Source organism: Chelonoidis abingdonii, chromosome 22 (genome assembly GCF_003597395.2).
Source record: "Chelonoidis abingdonii isolate Lonesome George chromosome 22, CheloAbing_2.0, whole genome shotgun sequence".
NCBI lineage: Eukaryota > Metazoa > Chordata > Testudines > Testudinidae > Chelonoidis > Chelonoidis abingdonii.
In genome coordinates, this window is record NC_133790.1 from 12512348 (window position 1) to 12535686 (window position 23339).

Here is a 23339-nt window from a genome sequence, read left to right on the forward strand (position 1 = left end):
AAGAGGCCTTAAATAGGCTTGAGAATCTGGTCCTCTGGCTCTGAATTTTGTCTGGAAGTGGCTGTTATCAGGTCTCTCTCTCACTCATTGGGTTTTTTTCCTTGCAAAAAATTTCAAAAGGTCTTGTTTTTTGCTCTGCATCGGAATGAAAACAGTTTTTGAAACCTCAACATTCTCTGGTCAGCCCTAGTAATCATGTCATTTTCTTTCTTCCCATCTCCCATTTCAGTTTAGAGATGGGCTCGACCTGCAGAAGTTCAGATCTGGATGCTAAGTTAAACAAAGTTGAAGGGTGTATGGTTCTAAGGGTTAAAAAAGAGAACAACCAGCTATGAAGTCTGAATCTTGATCTGAATATCAATGTTTGAAGGTGTCTGGATCTTAAGTTTTGGATTGAATTCATCTCTAGTTCTTAGCTGCACAAGAAACTACGTGATTTTTAAGTACCTAACAATATGAGCAAAGCTAGTCTGCGGTGCCTAAATAGGAGCCCTTTTCAAAACAGTGAGCAAGGCTCTGTTGATGGCAAGCATTCAAAAAAATGTCCTTTGTGACTAGTAGCCATGTAAAACCTAAACCAAGTCTTAAAAACTTAATGTATTCAACCTGTTTCTCGCTGGCAGATAAGCACCCACAAAGTAAGTTATTGCTGTTACCAGTTGGAACGATAAGATATTAAAGCATTACTAACATAAATAATTTACTATTTATCTAGTACTATACATGATGAGCTCTGCCAGATGGCAAGTCAGCGTCAGATGCTGAGTATCTCTGTTGCCATTTAAAATTTTACAATTCTCTTTAGGGAAGGCAATAGTAACTCAAGCCATCTCTTATGCAGTATAACTGCAAAATGCCATTTCAATGCTTAACCTTCATTCATCTTCACAGCCATTTCTAAAGGAATTGCATATTCTTTGTATCCTCCAGGAAATTATCTCTGCATAAATCAGAAGTAATGCCATTGAAGTCAATAGCGTCACAATGATGTGAGGGGATTCCTCTTTGCACAGCAAAATAAGACTGGGAAAAAATTAAAACAACAAAATAGCCAACAGTAATGAAGGAACTCACCTGGCTAGCTGACCAAATGCATGTAGGCCCTCCTGTAGCGATGAAGGACAGCTGCCTCTGAAGCCACAATAGCTCCTTCTGAGACTGTTTCAATAGCTCCTCCATATCACTCGGCTTCCGACCCATCAGCCCTTCCTGTATGACAAAAATGTTCTTCAATGGCTGTTTTTTAATGCACAGTTATGGCAATGTACAATTTATCATCACTGGATTTCTAGGTAAACAATAACATCTGCCAGAGTAAAGTATCTATATTTATGCATTTGAAATACTAAGGATCAGTAAACCAAGAAGGAAAAAATGTTCCTGCTGTTGATTTTTATACTGTAGAGTGCCTTGTACTGTATAGCATCCACATAAGGGATAAAGATTGTACAATCAAAATAATTCAGAAAGCACATAAGATTGGAATTTCTTTGTCCTTTATTTAGAATTGTCCATATCACAGACTTCTGCCATCTAAGAAGTTGATATATTGCTTATGGCATAAGAAACTCAAAATCCTAATGTTCTTCTAATGCATTAACTCATTCTACTTAAATGATGGTGATGCAATTGCTAGGACCAATAATCAGGTTAGAGATTGTAATTCCTGTGCATGGAGGCAAATCATTCAAGAACTGGTTAAATTGGGAAGCAAAGCTTTGATAAATCCATGGTCCAGTATAATAATGCAAAACAAGGTAGAAGTCTGGGATGGAAAATTTAGAGACAGAAAACGAGATGGCTGACTCAGCAACCTTTCATCAATGTTCATGTGAAGGATATCTCATTATACAATGCATTGTGGGTATATTGACATTAGTGATTTTACAGCAGATTAAAAATGCTGGCAGAGCAGGATAGGAACTGTAGTCCAATATGTATTATCTGAAGGTTCTTCCGTCCCAATGTTTGTTATGAGAGCCAAAATTTAAAATTTCAGAGATACCAATCAGACTATTAATTCAGAGTATATCCATTAATGAAAGTCTGAACTCAGGCCCAATCCAGAGCATTGTGAACTCAAACCCAAATTGGCTTAGCTTGCAAAATATTTATTGTTAATGGGCTCCTGTCTTTTGCTGCACTTGCTCTAGTAAACCATAGAGATACAGTCTATATTATAACTCACTCTCTATTTAATGACCAAATAGTATCTGGACTTCCTCAAAGATTTAAAATACTCTAATTGGGCTCTCCAACAAATGAGGACTCTTAGCTGACAGGTGTGAGGATTAGATTTCCATAATAAGAGCACTGTAAAAAACAGTGGACAAAACATAGACATTTTCCCCTCTCTAGAAGTAGCAGTGCATTTTCTTTAGTCCTGCTAGAGATTCCAGCTGGTAGAAACAGAAGCAGACCTAGCAGGGACTGCTGCACTGGGGAGAGGGTAAAATAGGGCAAAGCCAGGGCTACCTCTTTCTGTCATCTCCCCTGACCTAGAACTATGTAAGGAAGCCCCACTCTCTCTCAGGGCACAAGGACCCTGGCAGTACTTCCCCTTCTGCCCTCCCATGTGGCTTTGGGGGACAAAGAGGATCCAGTCAGAGACTCCAGCCAGTAGGAACAGGAGCAGCCAAAGCAGAGACCTTTGGACATTCCAGAAGAACCATAGAATGTTTTCTGGGATTCTCTACCCTGTGCCGATTGGCTGTTTGCGCCAACCTCCCCACACCCTCAGTCGGTTCACCTCAGCTTCACTCCACACTTGCCCCATCCTGCTCTGCCCCTTTCCTTTTCCATCTAGCTGATTCCATCCTACATTAACCCACCCACCCACCAGAAATACTGTGGAACTAACATGCCACTGTCATCTCATTCACACTTGTGTTTTAGACCCCCTTCCCCTACTCTGTGTCTGTCTTGTCTATTTAGATGGCATTGTCTCGTTACTTCTTTGTACTCCCCCGGTCTGTCAGTATCCATCTGTTTTCTCTCATATTATACATAGGTTGTAAGTCCCTGGAGCAGGCATCATCTTTTTGTTGTGTATCTGTACAACACTTAGCACAATGGGGTTCCAGTTCATGGCTGGGGCTCCTAGGTGCTACTGTAATACAAACAAACAAGTAACAGTCTTGCAAAAGTTTACCTACCCCCTCACATGATGGAATAATATTCTAGTTGGGGCAACTAGAAGGTCTTAAGCATTTGCATTATAATCATTATTTAGGAGATTGTAAGCCTGGGGCAGTAAATTGTAGTGGTAATTTTGTAAGGCTGGCTTTGACGGCTGTTATTCTCAAGTCTTACTGTCAACTTTCTTCCTGAACATAATATACAGATTGGTATCAGTTTGTCTTGAATTGGGAATTGTTAACATTTACTGGTGTGACGTGTATATGGGGAAAGAGTAATAGGATTACACTGGGACAGCAGATACTGTGCCCTGCGCTGTACAGGCACAAAACAAAATGGTCCCTATCCCCTGCATTTTAAAACGTAAGACAAACAGCAGGGAACAGAACTATTGGATACATATGTTGAATGTCTGACCTTTGAGTGGTGCAGGTTTTACTTTTCAGGTATAACATTCTTGGTCATACCATCTCTGCGCTCTACTCAGGATTTCTGTTACCCACTTCTGGAAAAACTAACAATGTTCTCAGTTGCATCTGATGAAGTGGGTATTCACCCACGAAAGCTCATACTCCAAAACGTCTGTTAGTCTATAAGGTGCCACAGGATTCTTTGCTGCTTTTACAGATCCAGACTAACATGGCCACCCCTCTGATACTTGACAGTGTTCTCTCCAAGAGCCCTTCTCCACTCCCCAAGTTTTGTCTCTTCACCGCAGTTTGATGTCTTCAATCACTGTGCTGTCTGAAAATACTTAAGCCCCTCAAGCACAGAACTTGTCTATTTAACTGTGAAGCACCAAGCGTGCTAAGTAATGCATGGTAATAAAACCGTGCATCCTGGCAGTCTCAGTAAGATATGGAGTGAGTCAGCTTGTCCAGCAAGGAATCCCCACCCCCTGCCAACTTAAAGCTAACATGTTTTGCTTCCCTAAGGCTTCATGCTTGAAGTGCAAGGTGCATTGTTGATAAGAAATGAAAACATTTTTGGATAAACAGAAAACTTTTCTCTGGGCTGCTTGAGTGAGTCTTCAGTCCCAGGCCATGATCTCATGCACAGGGCACTGGACTGGCAGTCAGGAGACTTGGTCAGGTGTCTATGACCAGCTCTGCCACTGACCTGCTTGGTGGGAAAATCACTTAACTTTTCTATGTCTTCATTTCTCCTCCCACTCATCTATCCTGTTTATTTATACTGTAATCTCTTTGGGGCAGAGTCTGTCTCTCACTATGCATTTGTATAGCCCCGGCACAGTGAGACCTCCAACACACTACTATGTTATAAAAATTACCTAAGCAGAGAGCTAACTCCCTGCATATTATTAATAAGATGAGGTCTGTGCACTCTCACATAATGTAGCATGTTGACAGGGTCGGCGCTTCCATTTAGGCGACATAGGCGGTCACCTAGGGCGCCAGGATTTGGAGGGGCAACAATTTGGCTGCGGGGGGTCCTTCCGCGCTCCGGGTCTTCAGCTGCAATTCTGCAGCGGGTCCTTTACTCGCTCCGAGACCCGCCGCAGAATTGCCGCCTACGACCAGGAGCGCGGAAGGACCCCCGCCTAGGGCGCCAAAAACCCTGGCGCCGCTCCTGCATGTTGAAGTATCAAAATAAAACAAAATATATTTAACTCAGAGTAAAAATTAACCGATTGCATTCTTCCTGCTAGGTTGTAGTGTCACTGTGAACAAGACCCTTTTCAGTTCACAATAGAGGTGGATTTATATTTACCCTCAAACACCCTAGTCGGTTTTTGAGCTCTTCACACTCCACTTGCAGCAGGCGGATCTCCAGATCTTTGATACCGTGGGATGGATGGTTAGTGTGTGGAGGTTGCAGGGACTTCACATTCACTGAGCGTGTTTTGTGCTTTAAAGGAAACGTTTTGGTAGTAGTTCTTGAGGTGGTGGAGGATGATGAAGAAGCTGAAGGACTTCTGTCCTGGTAAAAAGGAAGACACACTGCATGTTATGACCATGGCAGTTTTCACTCTTTTTGCTGTAGCTGTGTCTGGGAAGAGAATGTGGTTTGATTTCATTAACAGTGTGAAAAGCATATTTTATTCCTCTCCCATAACTCAAAAAATGGCTCAGTAGATTTTGCTTAATCTTTTAAAAAATGTTTCACTACAGCCAAGAACCAAGTATGGAACATTTCAGTCTTGAAGGTGAGTTCTGTAGAAATGTATAAGCGTGTAATAATAGAGACTTTAAATGGAAACAATTTTGCAATCTTAACTATGGTAGATGGATGGGTGGTATTAGGGCCTGATCCAAAGCTCACTGAAGTCAAAAAGTCATTCCATTAACTTCAGGGGCCTTTGGATCAAAACCATATTCAGCAAATACCTTTATTTTTTTTAAATTACTTCCAACTCCCACCAAAAAAATAAAACCCCACCTTCGTTTAACATTAGTTAAGGTTGCTCTCAGCAGTAAACTAAACCATAAAAAATTAGGACATACAAAGATAAGAATTGAAAGGATGCAATAAAGTCATGTGCATTCAAGTTAGAAAAGGCCAGAAATAAAGTTGCCTGTGGAACCTTGATCCGGCCTGCTTTGTATATATGTTATGATATAGCCTTTTACATGCAGAAGTGATTACAAGTGAAAAAGTTTGGTGTAAGTTATTTGCCTAGCATTGTGTTGGAATTTGTTGGCAGAAGCAAGAATAGTACTTAAGTCTCCAGGGTGACATTCAGCTGCCCGAACCATAAGACCATCCTCTCTCTTCCTGTAATCACTACACACCTTCCAACTTCTCAACAAATAAGGCAGAGGGTCCTACAGATAAGAGACTCCTTCACTACCAGGGCCAGATTAACCATTAGGCTAATAAGGCTATAGCCGTCAGCCCTCCTATTTTTTAGGCCCAATTGGTCAGGCAAAGGGTGCAGCTGGGCCCAGGTGAGGGGGGAGTGAGCTTGCTCATGTAACCCTGCTGGAGCCAACAGTAAAGGAAAAATAGCCCCCTATGGCTTGGAAGGAGCTCAGTCAGCAGCCTGCTGCATCTCCCTGCGCTCCAGGAACACACTCTGGCTCTGAATCACATCCCTCTCCCATAGTGCAGTTGCTTGTACTTATGTTTAAGTTTAACCATCTGGGATGAAATGGTCATGCAGAGTTTTTCCCTCATGCAGAGTTCTGTTAGAAAATGTCAGTCAAAATGGTTTAGCTGTTTCTAAGGAGGCAGCCAGTGAATATATTGTTTTGCCCATGTTAAAAAAATTCTGGCATCTTTAAGTGGCTCTAGGGCCCACTGCTTTGGAGCAGGTACTTGAAATTTTGCAGTTGGGTGGACTTCAGAGTTTTATGTCTTTTGCCGCTCCTGTAAAAATCTTGGCCAAATTTTGCCAAGCCGTAGCTTTTGAAAAGTCACAGTTCAAATGTTCTCAGTCAAACTTGCTAGACATTCAGAGCTAAACTCCCCTAAGATTCCATCTACGCTCAGCATGCTCCAGTCTAGGGCTGAAGCCGAACTTTCCCTGCAATTGCAGCACTGGGCTGGGCAAGAACCAGGGCCTTGGAGTCAGAGGTGTAGGAACAATTTTTATAGTAGGGGTGCTGAAAGTGCAAACCATATATTTGGTTTTTACTACTTCAAGCCAGCGCTGCCGCACCCCCAGCACTCCCAGTTCCTGCACCCCTGCTTGGAACTGAGAGCTCGTCTCTCCTGTGCCCTCAGTGTCCCCCTGCTGGGCACAGACAGTATGGAGGAGGAAACTGCCTGATTCGAACGCAGAGAGGACAAGAGTCAGACCTGAGGGAGGGGGCAGAAGATTAGGACAAGGAGCCTGTAGACGGAGAAGAATGGGACTGGAGGCTGACAGGGGGAGAAGGAAACTAGGCTGGAGAGTTGAGAGGAGAGATTGGGACAGTAAACCAGGGATCATGGGGGCTGGAACAATTTGTATAGTGGGGGTGCTTGGAGCCATTGAACCAAACTGTAAACCTGGTATATCATGGAAAGCACTTCAAGCCAGGGGTGCAGCAGCACCCCCTGCCCCCCTAGTTCCAGCAGCTATGCCAGGGATAGAATCAGCAAGGCAGAGAGGAGGGAGTGAGACAGATTGGATGAAGAGGCGGGGTAGGAGATTGAAAATAAGTGGGATGAGAGAAGGAGATGTGTGAGAGGAGACACAGATCTGTGAGGAGGCACATTGCAGGAGAAATGGGACTGACTGGGCAAAGAGACTTGGATGGGGGAGTGGGGAAGGAATACAGAGATTAGGCAAAGAGGCCAGAAAGGCAGACTGGGATTAGGAGAGTTTGGGATGGGCGACAATGTGCATGGTAGGGGAGGTAAACACAGGCCAGGAAGAGAAGAAGAGAGATCAGACAAGGATCCCATGAGGATATTCAGAATTCTTTCCTTCAGAGAAGGGTTTGAACAGCATGCAGTAAAATAGGGCATGGGGCCACACATTGAACAATGAGGATAAAACAAAACACTGAATTGCTGCTAATTAAGTGAACTTTGTCCATCTTGTGTACTGAATGAGGCACAAGTCCTGTGGAGAAAATAGTATGCGATCATGTAATTAAAGATTATTATAATGTATGTGCACAAGGTGGCACAGGCATCCTTAATTCTGACATTTACTAACTGTTCAGTGTGTCACTTTGCAACCTTAAAGTTCTTTAAACATAATTTTCTGTGTGTAACACGCCTAAAGAGAACATTTAAAGCACAATACTGTTCCCACTGAAAACAAAAAAGTAGTGCAATGATGTTTATTATACTTAACTTAGCCTATGAGTAAACTCATTTAAAAAGTAAAACAAACTATGCCAGAAATTCATAGCATCCTGCAGTTTCATTCACTCAAGACTGTCATTGAAATTAATGGGAACTTTTACTGGGTGAGGTCTGCAGGATTTGGGTCTGTTACTTTATATACAAGACTCTCCTGGTGAAAGAATATTCTCTCCAAAAAGCTGGCTTGCTGCTGCCAAGATTACTGCAGCACTAACTGTTATGAACTACTCTGCACCTGCATACCAAGGCTGAAGTCTCTGAAACAGTAATATGAAGGAGAGCACTAGCATGGAAAGAAGTAAGTACTTTATTCCAGAGCCTCCTGTCATAATTTTCAGCTCTCTACTCTGCAAGTGCAATCTGCAAACTGAGGCCCTGATCTTGTGGTTGGATCAACAGAGGTGCACAGAGATTTGTCATCACCAAACTCCAGATGCTGAAGACACCCTATAACAAGACATCCTGGTCTAGGAGGTCAATAAAGAAATCTCTCTGGATAAATGATTAAAAGGACAATAAACTAAGCTTCCTCCATATCTTCTCGCAAGCCCAGTTTTGGGTTAGGGTGGGATTTCCAGAAGTGCTGCATTAATCTTCCTCTCCTCCCATTGAATCCATGGGAGTTTTACCATTGACCTGAATAGCAGCAAAATCAGGCTAAAGCTAAGCACTTCTGAAAATCTCAACATTGGAGTTTATCAAAAGAATGGGGAAAAATTTGCAGATGCGTGGGAGCAAACTACTCCAATTCGATTGACTGCTCTTCTTGGAGTCATGTTATCTGCTATTCATGAATATTGGAACTACAACGCCTGGCATTCACAAAGCTGTTAATAATTCCCAGGAATCTCCCAAATCCATACCAGAAATGCATTATTAATTATTCTCTTGTGTCTCACTCATCCAATCAGGGAGCAGAAGAAAATACCACCTGACTAATCACAAGGTACAGATGATGGGAGAACCCAGAAGAGATGTAAAGAAAAGAAAAATACCTGTATTTGTAGAATTTGATTCATTTAATGAACTTGTCTAGCCCGAATGATTGATATCTGTAATAATCAATTTACCACTTGATGGCACCATAGTGCTGCTACTGGTTCACTGTTTCTGCTGCCATATCCCAACACCTGCAGCATTGCAATTACCTACTTTGCTGGTGCCTTCAGATATGCACCTCATTCTGGTTCATGGCTGCATGCTATGTAACTTGTCAAGTGCCATCATTCCAATGGAACACTGTCATGTTCTGCCACAACAAAACCTGTGCAGTCCTGTTATGCAGTTAAACACCAATGACTGAGGCTCTGGGGTGGAAACAGTTGTGTCTCCACCCTGAGGCCAGAGTGCTGATAAGCTGCAATAAGGGCTTTACACAGGTACTCCTCTGTCCAGATTCTGCCACCTTTATTCCTTGCCAGTCTCGGTGGTCTCAGTGGGGTTACCTGTGGCATAAGCTTGAGTAAAGATATTGGAATATGGCCCATTGATTAGAGGCTGATTTGGCAGAGTAGCATTCACTGCCACCCAGTATGCTAAGGTGCAGTGTTTGGAGTCCTTAGTCTCCCATTTAGCTCCAAGGCCCCTTTACGCTGCTCTAGCAAAGTGGTGTTAAAGGTGCCTTATTGTAGTTAAGAATTAGTATCCCTGGGTTGTAGGCATCCACAATTTTCTGAATATCCAGAAAAGTTCAGTAGCCGAGTACATCATGTATCAAGACTTTTTTAGTGTATAGTCTGGGGCGTATATACCATAAGTATTAACTAGTCTACCAGAGGCATAGGTCCATTAGTCATCCTCACAGAAGAGGTATTTATGTAAGGAGCAGCACTCCAGGAATCCAGCATGAGCTTAACATGAGCTCCTTACACTAACATGCCTGTCTACTCTTCCCTCTCCCCAACCAAAAATAAATAAATGCCAAGACTCTGAAGAGAAAATATTGACTCACAAAAGCATGCAGTAAATGAAGCTGTTCAGATTTCATGGAGAGGAGAATGGTAAGAGATCCTGAAGAATATAAAACAAAACAAAAAAAATCTGATCGTAGCCTTTGATCTATCAGCTCATAAAATAAAACAAAACTAATCTTGACCCTCTCATTCTTAATATAGGAAACTACCTCATTTCTCTCACATCTTTACACTTTAAATCTGGAAGAGTGTAAGGTTATTTGGAGATGCCTAAAATTCTTCTCTCATGCTTGGCACTGTACATATCAAGTAGTTACCTATTCCAAAATCTGCTTTTCATCTCCCTCCCCTTCACTTATTGTAGCATAAAAGGAGTTTCCTTAGCCACCTTTTTGCATATTCCATCAGAACAGGGCCTTATACTATCAGTGTGAGCAAAACATTTCATTCCACATAGAGCCCTTCACTGAAAGCAATTGCAGCAGTGTCCTCTAGTGCTCAGCTCCACTGTATGCACTTAGTAACTAAGTCTTCCGTAAAGCACAACATGGGATCAAGGAAGGCAAAGTCCATAAATGTAAAAAAAAATAGAATAAATAAATCTGAGACAGTGGAACAGTGTAGTTAAAGGAAAAGACATTAAAATCTTTCATCTTTTTCAGCTCGATAGCTGCTCAGGACTGAGATGTTATGGACACTGAAATCTCATTCAACCGTTGAGAAAAGGGTCCTTTCAGGTCCGGGTAAGCAGGGCCAGTGCAACCCATTAGGCGACCTAGGTGGTCACCTAGAGCGCTAGCATTTGGCGGGCGGCATTTCGGGTCCTTTGGGGGCGACCAGATTTTTGGCCACCCCAGTCGGCAGCGGCATTTAGGCAGAGGGATCTGGGGCAGGGGGGCATGGGGAGGGCCACCTGCAGCAAATAAGAGGGGATGGAGCATGCAGGGGAACCACTCCCCACGCCAGCTCACCTCTGCTCTGCCTCCTCCCATAAGCATGCCGCCCTGCTCTGCTTCTCTCCCTCCCAGGCTTGCGGCGCCAAACAACTGCTTAGCGCCGCAAGCCTGGGAGGTGGGAGAAGTGGAGCAGCGACGGCATCCTCAGGGAGGAGGAGGAGCAGAGGTGAGCTGGGGCGGGGAGCTGCCGTGCGGCTCCCCGGGCTGCAAGGCTGCCCGGGGGGGTGGGCACCTCAGGGTGGAGGGGGGAGCTGCCACGGGGGGGAGGTCGCCTCAGGGCGGGGGCGGAGAGCTGCCATAGGGCTTGGGGGGGGGCAAGGTGGAAGTTTAGCCTAGGGCGCAAAACATCCTTGCACCTGCCCTGCAGGTAAGCACGAGGAGAGTTCAGACTGAAGGGGACCATTTGTATTTGGTTTTACAGGTGGGAAAAACTTATTATTTTTCATTTTAGAGTATAATTTACACACCTCTTTGGTACCCTTGTGGGCATTCTTACTTCACACCCAACCATTGCAGGTTCAGGCCTTACTGCCTGGAGTTTTACTTGCTGTTAAGGGATCCTGGAATATGAAGATGCATCATTCCCCTAACCAGATCTAAAAACATTTGTGTGAACAGCCCTGTATGTTCAGTTAAATAAAACAAAATTAGAATCCATTAAGGGGCTGTGAGTGGGGGAACAAGCAGCTACATAATTTGTGTGTCTGCACAAAACATAATTAGTATCCATATTCCAACAATGGCCAGTAACAGTGGAGTGGCTCCAGCTGTAGCCAGGGCATAAGCACTATTTACCAGCTTGCCATGCAAACCTCCTCACTGAGGTTTTCGTGACATGGTGATAGAAACACCTGAGTTCTGGTCTACCGTACTAGCTTAGCACCAGTGCATCGCTGGCACTTGCTGGGACAAAGCAATTCATTTCTCTAGTATTGGCAAAGCTGAGTGCAAGGCAGAGAGTTTAACCTGGTCTAGCTTTAATACCAATACAATAGCCAGTTACAATCTGTGTCATTTTCAGTGAATAAAATTAAAATGTCTGGAAATTACATTAGTAACTTCCATAGTTAAAGTTTCACTGAAATTTACACTTAAAGCAGTTAAAATTCTTCTGTTTCTCAATTTAACAGATTAATTTTGTCTCCATGTTTAACATACAGACTCTTCAGAGGAAAATTGAATTTCCTGTCTCTTTTGTGGTAAAATATTTACAAACTTTTGCAGTGCAATCATTTTAAAAATCCCCCCTTTTTGAAAATTCGCCCTTTCTTCTATACATTTTTCTAACAGTTGCTCTAACTACAACAACCAAGCCTCGACAGCCTTCCCAAATACCAAATTTCTCTTTCCCCTCTCCTGCCCCCATTCTGATAATAGTTCAGACGCAAGCCAGTTTAACCTTTTCAAATAAAGCACATGACAAGTCATCCCTTCTAGTCAGGACTAGAGTTGGTCAGATATATTCAACCAGCCATTTTTCATCAGAGAACACTGTTTTGAAGTCAAAATGCTTCATGAAATTTTGCAAAAATTTCTTTTAGGAGAAAAAAAATTCTGACAATGTCAAAAATGCTGTTTTGACATCTTGGAATTGAACTTTTTGATTTTTTATTTTAAAACAACTTTTCTTTTTTATTTTTTTATATTACATAATATAAAAAATAAATGTTGTAATTATCAAATTAAAATGGTCAATTTGTCAAAATAAAATATTTCAACCAACCCAAAATTAAATTTTGTTCAGAATTTTCTTTTGCAGAAAATTTCAAATGTTGGAGGGTTTCATTCCTTATTGGAACAAAGACCAACACAGACCTCTCAAAATCCTTCATGAAACTGAATTTTCATCCTCTGCACAGCTCTAGTCAAGATAAACAAACTGAATTTTGCCAGCTGCCCTGGCTCCGTTGCTTGGATACTTCTTTAAATCCATTCCTCACAATGGCCTCCTGAGCCAGCCACTCACCATAGCTGCAGGGCCAGATTGAACAAGGCCCGGGGCTAGTGTTTTTCAGAGGCCCCTTTCCTTAACATGGTATTAATGAAAGCAATAAAGTACCCATCTTATGACAATCAACAAGTCCTATATACTACTGAATAAAAATGAAAAGAAAATTGAAGACAATGAACAGTTTATATACTGCCTAGAAAACGTAAAAACATTAAAAGTCAAATGCCATGTGTTTAAACTGGCAAGCTTTAAGTGCCACAGATTCAGTTATTGTATCCTCAAAAGACAGTACGTGAAGTAAATCCCATTCAATTGACATGATAGCAAGAGCTTTGTTTCTACCGTAGTTGACAGAAGATAATTTTTTATTAAGGCAAGTTTGCTTCACAGCTGGTAATGGGTGCAGTCTCAATGTATGGAAATATTTGGGAAGATATTACGCAGATCTTTGACATACAAAAATTTGATGGTTTCAGTAGCACTCTTTTCCTGCATGTCACAATATCTTGTAAATGCTAGAAATTGATACATTTTGGCAAAAAACTGAGACTCTAGATCATTCAGGAAAGTGTTGAGGAACACCTGAGTGCATGTTTTCATCTCCTCTTCACTTCATGCTTGATCAAGAGATGTAAGGAAGCCAAATCTTCAGGATAATTCAAAAAGCTCTCAACCTTGAATTTCCTTCTTCCTCAAAGTTTAATGTCACTTTTGCCATCTGGAAATCTGTGTGTTACAATACGTTTGTGTTCTGCACAATAGGACTCATCGGCATCACTTCCCAATTCTATTTTCTTGCATCTCAAAATCATCAAACTGAGACTAAAAGCTCGTGACAAGGTCTTGCAAAGAAGTCAGCAAATTAAAAGCAATAACAAGATCCAGGCTCAGCTTTTGAAGTTTTACACTAGTTTTGACAAACTTCTCTAGTATCACATTCCATAAGATACTCATATGTACAGCCTCGGCATTGTCCATGGTTTCTTTCAAACAATGTTGAATGCCCTCATAGTTCACTATAATTGATTTACAAGATTCAGCATGACTAGACCATCTCATATCTGACAGAATTTTTAGGACAAGGAAAGTTCCTTGTTCACTCTTGGTAAGATTGTTGTACAGAATCTGCCATAGCTGGGGCAATGCCTCAAAAAACAAAACAAAACATCATTTTTGAACAAAAGAAAACTGAAAAAGTTTGTAACTTCCATGCAAGAATCAACTCTACAAGTTCCAACTTCAGAGCATGAACTCTACATGGCATGTACACAGTTAGTTGATTTATTCTTTTGTTCTAAGCTTGAAGACCTTCCTACTTTCCAGGCATGGTGCTTGCATTTTTATATGACTGATCTTTGCAGTTTTCATTAGCAATGTCATTTGCTTCTCATAAAAGAATTTCAGTCTGGAAGAGTGACTTGCCCATATGGCTTTCAATCAGTATAAACCCAATGAAACATTCACATATGGCACCATGAAAGCAGGATCATCAGACAACAGATAACTGATCAAATCAGCGATATCAGGAATTGAAATCTACTATCAAAAAGAGTAGTATTTTGCCTGTATGGCTTCAGTTACAATAAATTTTAAAAAAACTTACATCCCATTAGCTCAATGAACTCATCACAGATTGTTTTCAACAAGCAGGATTTAATATGCTCACTTAGAAACAGATCTAATTTGGCAATGGCTTCAAGAATATGTAGATAATTTCTGTTCTGAGGAGAGCTGATAACTTCCTCCCTTCCTCTAAATGCTAAACCACATTCAGCAGGAAGCTTACCAGATGTCATAATATGCCTTAAAACTTCCTTCCATAAGCAGTTTGGATTGCAAAAAAAGCAAACGTGATTCTGGGATCCATTAACAGGTGTGTTGTAAACAAGACACGAGAAATCATTCTTCCGCTCTACTCTGCACTGGTTAGGCCTCAACTGGACGTATTGTGTTCAGTTCTGGGCACCGCATTTCAAGAAAGATGTGGAGAAATTGGAAGAGGTCCAAGAAGAGCAACAAGAATGATAAAAGTCCTTGAGAACATGACCTATGAAGGAAGGCTGAAAGAATTGGGTTGTTTAGTTTGGAAAAGAGAAGACTGAGAGGACATGAAGCAGTTTTTCAGGTACTAAAAGGGTGTCATCAGGAGGAGGAAGAAAACTGTTCACCTTAGCCTCTAATGATAGAACAAAAAGCAATGGGCTTAAACGCAGCAAGGAATTTAGGTTGGACATTAGGAAAAAAGTTCCTAACTGTCAGGTAGTTAAACACTGGAATAATTGCCTAGGGAGGGTTGTGGAATCTCCATCTCTGGAGATATTTAAGAGTAGGTTAGATAAATGTCTATCAGGGATGGTCTAGACAGTATTTGGTCCTGCCATGAGGGCAGGGGACTGGACTCGATGACCTCTCGAGGTCCTTTCCAATCCTAGAGTCTATGAATCTATGAATCTCTGCTTCTGTTTCCGATCTGCATCCCTGTGGGAGTCCAAACAGCAAAGGAGATGAAAAATTTTCATATCAGCTATCTTTATTTCCCTCTTCCAGAATCCAGATTGATAGGACAAGCCCTTCTTCATGTAGCAAAGTCTTTGTATAGTGATATTTCACAATGGCCCACTTCGTTTTGATTGTCCTCCTTGATGGATGGGGGAACCGCTCCTCCTGCCTAGTTCACAAGTTCAGAGCATGAATTCTTATATAAAGCAAAACTTACATATGACCTTATAGCATGAGATACAGACATTACAAGTAAGATTAATGCACTTAAAAGCATTTTAGAGAGTCTAAACACTAACACATGCTTACAAGTCTAACACCTATTTTGATCAATACTAACAAACAGGTGAGCTGATCTGGGTTCCAGCTGTGAATTTGTCAGTGCTCAGCTGACACCTACAGCTGTGGCAAGAGCTGGCACCTCATCTATCAATGACACAGCAATTCTTGCCTTGAAAACATGCTAGCCATGCACGTGTGGCATTGTGATGTTCCACACTGTGTTTCTGAGAACAAGTCTTCTCCTTTGCTTTTCTCCAGTCAGAAAAGTCTGGGGCTATGAAGGTGCTATAGGGGATGAAAAGAGTTTGCACCCAAAACAGAATACTGCTCCTGTAGATTTAGAATATATTAACCAATGCCTCTGATAATGCTCTCCTCTAAATGGAGTTTTTTTTTAGAAAAGTAGCACTGAGAGACACAATTTCTGACCTTTGTACTGCTGCGTGGAAGCTTCGAATTTATTACCGTGATTCTGGAAACAGAGCAGATCTTTCCCGATACACTGGGTGCAAAACTCCTCCATTATCAAATAAGAACATTTAACTGGATCTTGTTTGATGCTAATCGCAACAGTATCCTCTTTATCACTGCTATGCTATCCAACTTTGGTACGAACATGTAGTAGGAAAAGTGGGTCATCCTTTTCATCATCACTTTTGTCCTGGATTTCAGGAATTCTTGCATTTTCTTCTGCACTCTCCTGAGGGCACAAGTCAATGTCTAGATCTTCACTTTGATCAAACTGGGGGGAGGGATAGCTCAGTGGTTTGAGCAATTGGCCTGCTAAACCCAGGGTTATGAGCTCAACCCTTAAGGGGACCATTTAGGGTACTGGGGTAAAAATCCAGGGATTGGTCCTGCTTTGAGCAGGGGGTTGGACTAGATGACCTCCTGAGGTCCCTTCCAGCCCTAATAGTCTATGATCATTTGCAAGATGATTCTGAAGCAGTACTAGCAGAGGAATAGTAAATTTGGGTAACTTGCTTACACTTTTCTCTTTCTAACTTAACTTTCCTTTTTGCTGCTCTGCTTGGAAACTGTAGACCGGACATCCCATTGAAGCACGATTAAAACACTACTAAGGAAGTACTGTGCAGTGCTGTCATTAGTGACCTTTATGCCTCCTTATATGCACGTCCCTTCTCCCTCTCCCATGCCCTGGGAGTTCACCATGGAATCCCAGTCTGATAAAGCTCTTTGTGATTCATCAGGACAGAGCTTTTCCTCTAGCAAACCATGGAAATTTATCATGCCTCAGCTGTGGAATTCAGAGCTAGAACTCTGTCTGTGAGTGTCCCCCTCTCTCTTTGGTGCTGGCTGCCAACTTCCTATTTGCAAACTCAACACATGAAAATTTCCAGACTGGAACATAAAGGTCCAAAATGAACAGCACAAAGTGGGAAGATGCTACTCACAATACCACAGAGAAATGTTTGGAGTAAGACAAAATCCTTATTTCCAAAATCACGGTAGAGATGAAGAGGAAACATCTCCTAGTGAAACCTGTTACATAAGCACAAGCCTTACACATGGTGCAAATAAGAGAATGGAGAACAGGTACAGACAAGCTACATACACTGCTCCTTGACTGTCCTTTATTAGGGCATAGGTTACCCGTCAAGGATGCAAGGGGGCTCTAGACTAAAAGTCAGGAGTCAGTCTATATTAATCCTTCCATTCCCAAAAGTTAGTCGCCATTTTTAATGTGTATGGATCAGGTGGCTGACATGTAAAAACTCCAGTGTCTGCCAATGCACACAGCAGGAAGTGTGCCCCCAGGAGACAGCTTCTTCAGTTATAGTTTCTATCTTGTAGGAATCCTGTGAGAGGATCAGTCTAGTTTTCAAGGAGGTCTCAGAGGACAAGAGATAATTTACAAATTAAGCCTAGTCACAATAATAATAGGATTCATATTATACTTACACAAAATCTAAAATTGTTACACACACGTTTTGTCTTCAGTTAATTGTGCAAAAGCCCCCTGGGCTTCAACAGATTTTATCCATTATGTTTATATCTAGAGAGAGCAATCAAGAATGTCATTGATATAACACTATTACCTTAAAAGCACAAACTATTTTAATGCAACATTAAACACTGAGATATCAAGCACTCATAAAATCATGAAGTCCCAGGAGTTACAGTGTGCTGGTAGAAAGCATATTTTATTTTATAGATTAAATAGAAAACATTAATGTGAGAACATTCCATTTAATAAGGAAAAGCCAAATAGAAAATACAACAGGTGGAGTTAATGTTACAGTAGAAAACTTAACTTAGAATTTCCAAAATTGAGTGCTTGATTTACAGAGTTTGACACTGTACTAAACAATTCACCTTTGCACAATTTCAGCCTTAAAAGCATTTTTTTAAGAAGTAATAAGCAACTGAAAACTAGAGACTATACCCGAACCATTTAGGACCCCCACTACAGAAAGCAGATAGCCAAACGTATTGTACAAACCTCCGCATAGCTACCATATTTAAAGGAGTTACTTCAGTGTCAGGCTGTGCATTACAAAGAGTTTAGGCTTTCTTGTGAGATTTCATGTATTCTCTGGAACTGACTGGGCTAGAAATGCCAAAAAGACAGTTGTGTCTTTTGCTATGTTGGTACTGCTCCTTCGGGTCCTCTCCAGAATCAGAGAGGTATAAAAATGAATGGATGGTCAAAGTCTGAACATGGGCCTTAATTTGCAAATTTGATCTCTAACTTTATAATACACTGAACCAAAATCCCAGAACTTTGAGGTTTTTGAAATCAACATAGGAATTTGGTGGCTTGGACATATCTCCAATATTTAAATAGCTTTGGCAGCTCTTCTAAGGGAAATGGATGATTAACCAGAATTCTAGAAGCAATATGACAACATTTATGAAAAGCTAATTTCCCTTATATTTTAACTAACCTAAAACCTGACTAAATCAAAAGGACTTACATCAAATAACTATGTCCTCAAGGAAGTGAGTCCTGTCAACAGATCTGAAAGTAGGGTTGGCCAGAAAACAGCAATTGTGACATTTATCATTTTACATTGGGATGAACCTGAGACATTTCAAAAAATTTCAGGTCTCTCTTTCTCACTTTCTCCTGTTGGAGCTGTTCCGCTTTATATAAATAATTAAACACTGATTGAAACAGAGAGAGGAAGAGACACTGGCTTTCCAGCCCACTGGTTGGGGGATTCACTGAGATGTGGGCACACACTCAGTTGAAAGGTATGAAACCAGGATTCAAGTCCATGGTCTGAACCAGGCAGAGCAGGGACTTGAATGTAGTTTCACAGCTGAATGCTCGAACCACTGGGCTATTGGCTATTCAGGGATGGGTGGGTCTGTCTGTCTGTCTTTCTCTCTCTCTAATTCCATCCTGGAATTGAGAAACTTTCCAGTCTGCAACAAGTTTGCTTTGGACAAATTGGCATTTTCCAACAAAAATGTTTTATCAAAAACATTCTGTCCATCCTTTACTTGCAACACTGCTGTTGCAGTCAGATGCTAAATTCCAAAGCTGGGTTATCCAGACATATTTGCCATATCAGTTCTTCCCATCTCAGCTAGAGGATGGTCTAGCAATCTAACCACCACAGGATGCATGGATACTCTCCTGAAATTAACATCCTTCATTCCCATCTATTTAAACAGTGGAATGAGAAACTTGGCACACCTTCTTCCCACGGTGACAGACTAAGTAATAATCCAGTGAGATAGATAAGAGTTCTGTGAACTGAATATGCTTGAGTTGACATAGTAGTAGAAGGGCCTGTTTCTGAAGCCAAAAAGATCTCCAATTTGAATGCTGATGACTCTACTGCTTGATGTTGGAATATTAGCTGATTCTTACAAATGGACCCTGACGTTGACCTTGAATGAGTAATTCAGTTGTTACTCTCTGGCAATTGCAATTTCCAGTCTCTGAAACAGTTCATTTTGTCATGAATGAACAGAGTTAGGAAAATTGAATAAAACTGTGATGTGTTACATCTGTTAAATCTGTACATGAATATTTAACAGGCGAGTGCTTATGAAGCATTAAAACGCTGAGTAAATGGCAGAGTAAAAAAGGGTAAGTGTTGCCTAACACTGGAATATATATTGATTTTTAAGCGAATGTTTAATGTTTGTGAAAGGTGCTAGATTGAGAGCCCTGGACAATGAAAATCTCTGTCCACAGAAGAGAGACAGCTTTGGTAGTAACGTGGCAGGCTTCCCCACACCCTATTGCCTTGACAATGTGCCTCAATGTTACCATATCTCAGTGGATAAAAGAAAAGTTCTGTCTCTATAACCCAGGCTGGTTCCCCTCAGTCATTCCATTCTCCTCATCTCCACACCAACCCAAGCCATATTCAGCACCTACAAAAGATGACTGCAACTCCTTTTGGCCCTTGTTTGAGTGTCCGAGCCCACATTCCAATCCTGCTTCAGTCTCTTGTGAGGGGTCAGACTCAGACTCTTTTTCTGAAGGGCCTAACACTTGGCAATCCCAGTTTAACTCTCAGATTCATATACTGTAGTGCCAAAAGAAACCACTCTGGTCCGCTAGCTCAGTTGTAAGATGCTGGCCTGACTCCCCAGCCCAGGAAGTGCTGACATCACACCAAGTGAGTTCTTCAAGCCTTTCCTTTAGGGCACAGTTGTATTCTTTCAACACAGACCTTACAACCAAAGGAGACTGCAGGGCCCCATAGGCCATTCCCTTCATATCTCTTCCCCCACACCAGAGCCTGCCACACAAGCTAATCTCCTTCCTGCAGTGCTCTCTCTGGTTGAGCTCTCCCAGCCCTTTATAGGGACCACCTTTCCCTTTTCCAGCAGGGTCTGATAACTGAACAGGCTGCCTGGCCCCAGGCCCCCTTGCCTTTAAGGGGCAGCCCACCCTGTTACCCTGATCTCCTGCATACAGCCAGCTGCAGCCCCCACACTCAGTTCCAGCAATATGAAATAGATGTAACAGGCATTGGCAAATAAAGAGGAAGACGTAATCACCAAGAAACAGTTGAGCAGATTATTGTTGCTTACCCCACTGCCTGGCATCACTGAGTGCTCAGGAAGCCCACTCCACAAATCAGCAACACTGCTGTGAAAAACGATTCTGGCCACCATGGCCCTAACTGGTGAAGGAATGCGCCCTCTCCACCCTCACAAACTCTGGATGTCTGGAAAGCTGGCTGGAAATCCTATCCCTGCTCCCTGCTGCCAGCTCTTCTGAGATTGGAGAAGGGACTGTGCAGGCTGCTAGGGCAGGCACATAAGGTGGTAGCAGCTGCTGCTGCAGGGACACAGCAGGCTGAGAGACTGAGCTCTGGGCTGGGGACTGAGCCCAAGGGGTGGCCTGAGCATGTGGCGCCTGTGAACTTGCACCATATGAGGGAATCAACCAGAGTCCAGAGGAAAGGAGGCCCCTGCTCAGTGACTGATCCTGGGAGGCACTGGGGCTGCGTATTTGCTAATAAAAGGGACTAAAGCCGAATGTTGGTTATTGATAGCGATGTAGGAGTGATGTTTGGGTGAATTGTTGCCTCCTCCAATGCCATAGGATGGTCTTCACTCCAAGACAAGGAGTAGGAGTTTGGAACAGATGACCACAAAGGGGCACCCCTATACATGGGCTCTTTATAGATATTTGGCATTCTGCATACCACAGACTGAGAGGAGAGCTCATCAGGGCTCCAAATACTAGGTTCTACAGACTCTAGCTGTTCATAGGTTCCCATTAAACACACACACACACACACACACACACACACACACACTTGAAAAACAACACAGGATTATTTGCTAGGGTTGGCAGAAAAGAAAGGCTGCAGATTCCTGAGGCTCAATGGCTTTAAGGGTTACAATTAACTCAGTCTCTAGGGCAGCCCATTAGAGGGGTACAAGGGTGATCATGCTCCATGGGGGCTCATCCAGCCTAGCTCAGAAGACTTCCCTCCTAGTCCATCCCTCTCTTGGAGGGCAATTAAATGCAGGTTGGTAGGTCCTACTGGCCCAGGCAGCACTTAGCGGAAGCAGCGGCATGTCCCCCTTCTGGCTCCTATGCAGAGGCACGGCCAGGAGGCTCTGCACCCTGCCCCGTCCAAAAGCGCTGGCTCCTGGAAGCAGCGGCATGCTCCTCCTCCAGCGGGAGCTCAAGGGCTGAATTAAAAGGCCCAACAGGCCAGACATGGCCCGCAAGTTGTAGTTTGCCAACCTCTGCTGTAGTGCCATGTACATAAGCTCTTAGATACCTAGTCTGGTTAAGCCAAATGAACAACTTATCGATCAGAAAGCCCCTTTGCCCACCCACTTACTACCAGCCTATTTGTGTATTCCACCCTCTCTCGCTGCAGGTTTGTACTGGATACTTCTGAGCAAGGTACATTTCTCTCTCCAATTTATACTTTCTTTCCTGGTGTGTGATAATTAAGTTTTTACCCAATGTTGACTCAGTCTACAACAAACCAATATAACTTTTGCTAGTGCAGAGCTTAGACTGTAATCTCCTAGGGGCAGAAACAATCATTTTGTTATGTGTTTATACAGCCCCTAGCACAATGGGGTCCTGGTCCCTGACTGGGGCTGCTGGATGTTACCACAATACAAACAAACAACTAAGCTTAATCTTTCAAAGAACAGGTTTTCCTATCATGTTGCTTTAAGTGAGTTTTTGCCTGTTTCATTGTTTAGGCGCTACAAATTTGTATTAAAGGTTTGCTTGCCAAATTTTGTAGATTACATTTGACCCTCAGATATTTCCATAAAAACCTAGACGTTGTTTTCCTTCAGCCCCTTTTGAAATATAGCGCATCATCATCACTATGCAGATATAATACAGCCTGTTTCCTCAGATTCCAGGTCGTGACGTATCTTTTATTGGACCAACTTCTGCTGGTAAGAGAAACAAGTTTTTGAGCTTACATTGAACACTTCTTGAGGTCTGAGATAAGCATAACAGCTAGAACCAGGGTGAGTTAAATAACTTGTACTATGCTAAGAGCTACAATTCTCATCAGGCAGGCAAGGCATGAGATGCCAGTCTCAATGCATGAGGTGCTAATAGCAATGTGATCAGCAGTCTATTAGGAATGGGAGTGGGATCACCAGACTAATTTCAAACAGCATCTGGACTTCTTGTCACTGCTTTCTTAGTCTGGATTTGAACTAGTGACTTAGATAATAGGATTGGGAGCATTTCATCTCTATCTCCTGAACCATTAGTCTACAAAATAGTGCAATAATCCAGTCCACTCAATCCTGCAAACATTTATTTCAATGGAAATTGTTCATGCACGTGCTTAGCTTTACTACTGTAAGTGTTCACAGGACAAGAGCCCAATACAGTGATGGTTTGGTAGATAAACCTCACAACTCATGTTTATGCCTATGATTTTCACCTCATGCCTCTGCAATTTTAATATGTAGCTATTATGTGATTTAATCATAAAACCAGAAAACTCTAAAGCCCCATAGAAATCAGAGAAGCCCATGACATTTGAAATTTTTGCTTCTCTTTCATCGCCATTTCATACTGATATTTTTAAAGCATTACGGACAATGTTATATATTTAAAACATTCCTCTGCAGTGCTGAAAACACAATAAAGTGCAACAGAAACAGGAATTTTCAGGAACGGAGTATAAACCAAAGATGGAACCATATGGAGGTAAGTGCACAGACTAAAAAGATCAGAATGGTGAAAAATTAATTACACATTCATATGATGATAATACTCAAATTTATGACACTAATGATTAAAAAGATAACCAAGAGTTCTAGAAGGGATAGAAACCTTCATGTTTCAGAGCATAAGGCAACCTGTAATTAATAGGGATCATGAAGAAAACTTCCCTGTGGACA

At 42.1% G+C, this 23339-nt stretch overlaps 1 protein-coding gene across 5 annotated transcripts in view; it reads right to left on the bottom strand.

The window, feature by feature from the left end:
- The window catches only part of RIMBP2 (RIMS binding protein 2), a 357320-nt gene that overhangs the window by 305456 nt on the left and 28525 nt on the right, over positions 1 to 23339 (bottom strand). For all 5 annotated transcript variants that reach the window (XM_075059902.1, XM_075059901.1, XM_075059900.1 and 2 more), the window contains exons 4-5: positions 4870 to 5079; positions 1075 to 1209 (exon numbers count right to left, since the gene is read on the bottom strand). In XM_075059902.1, the coding sequence (XP_074916003.1) occupies positions 1075 to 1209; positions 4870 to 5079 (345 nt within the window). The remainder of the gene's footprint in view (positions 1 to 1074; positions 1210 to 4869; positions 5080 to 23339) is intronic.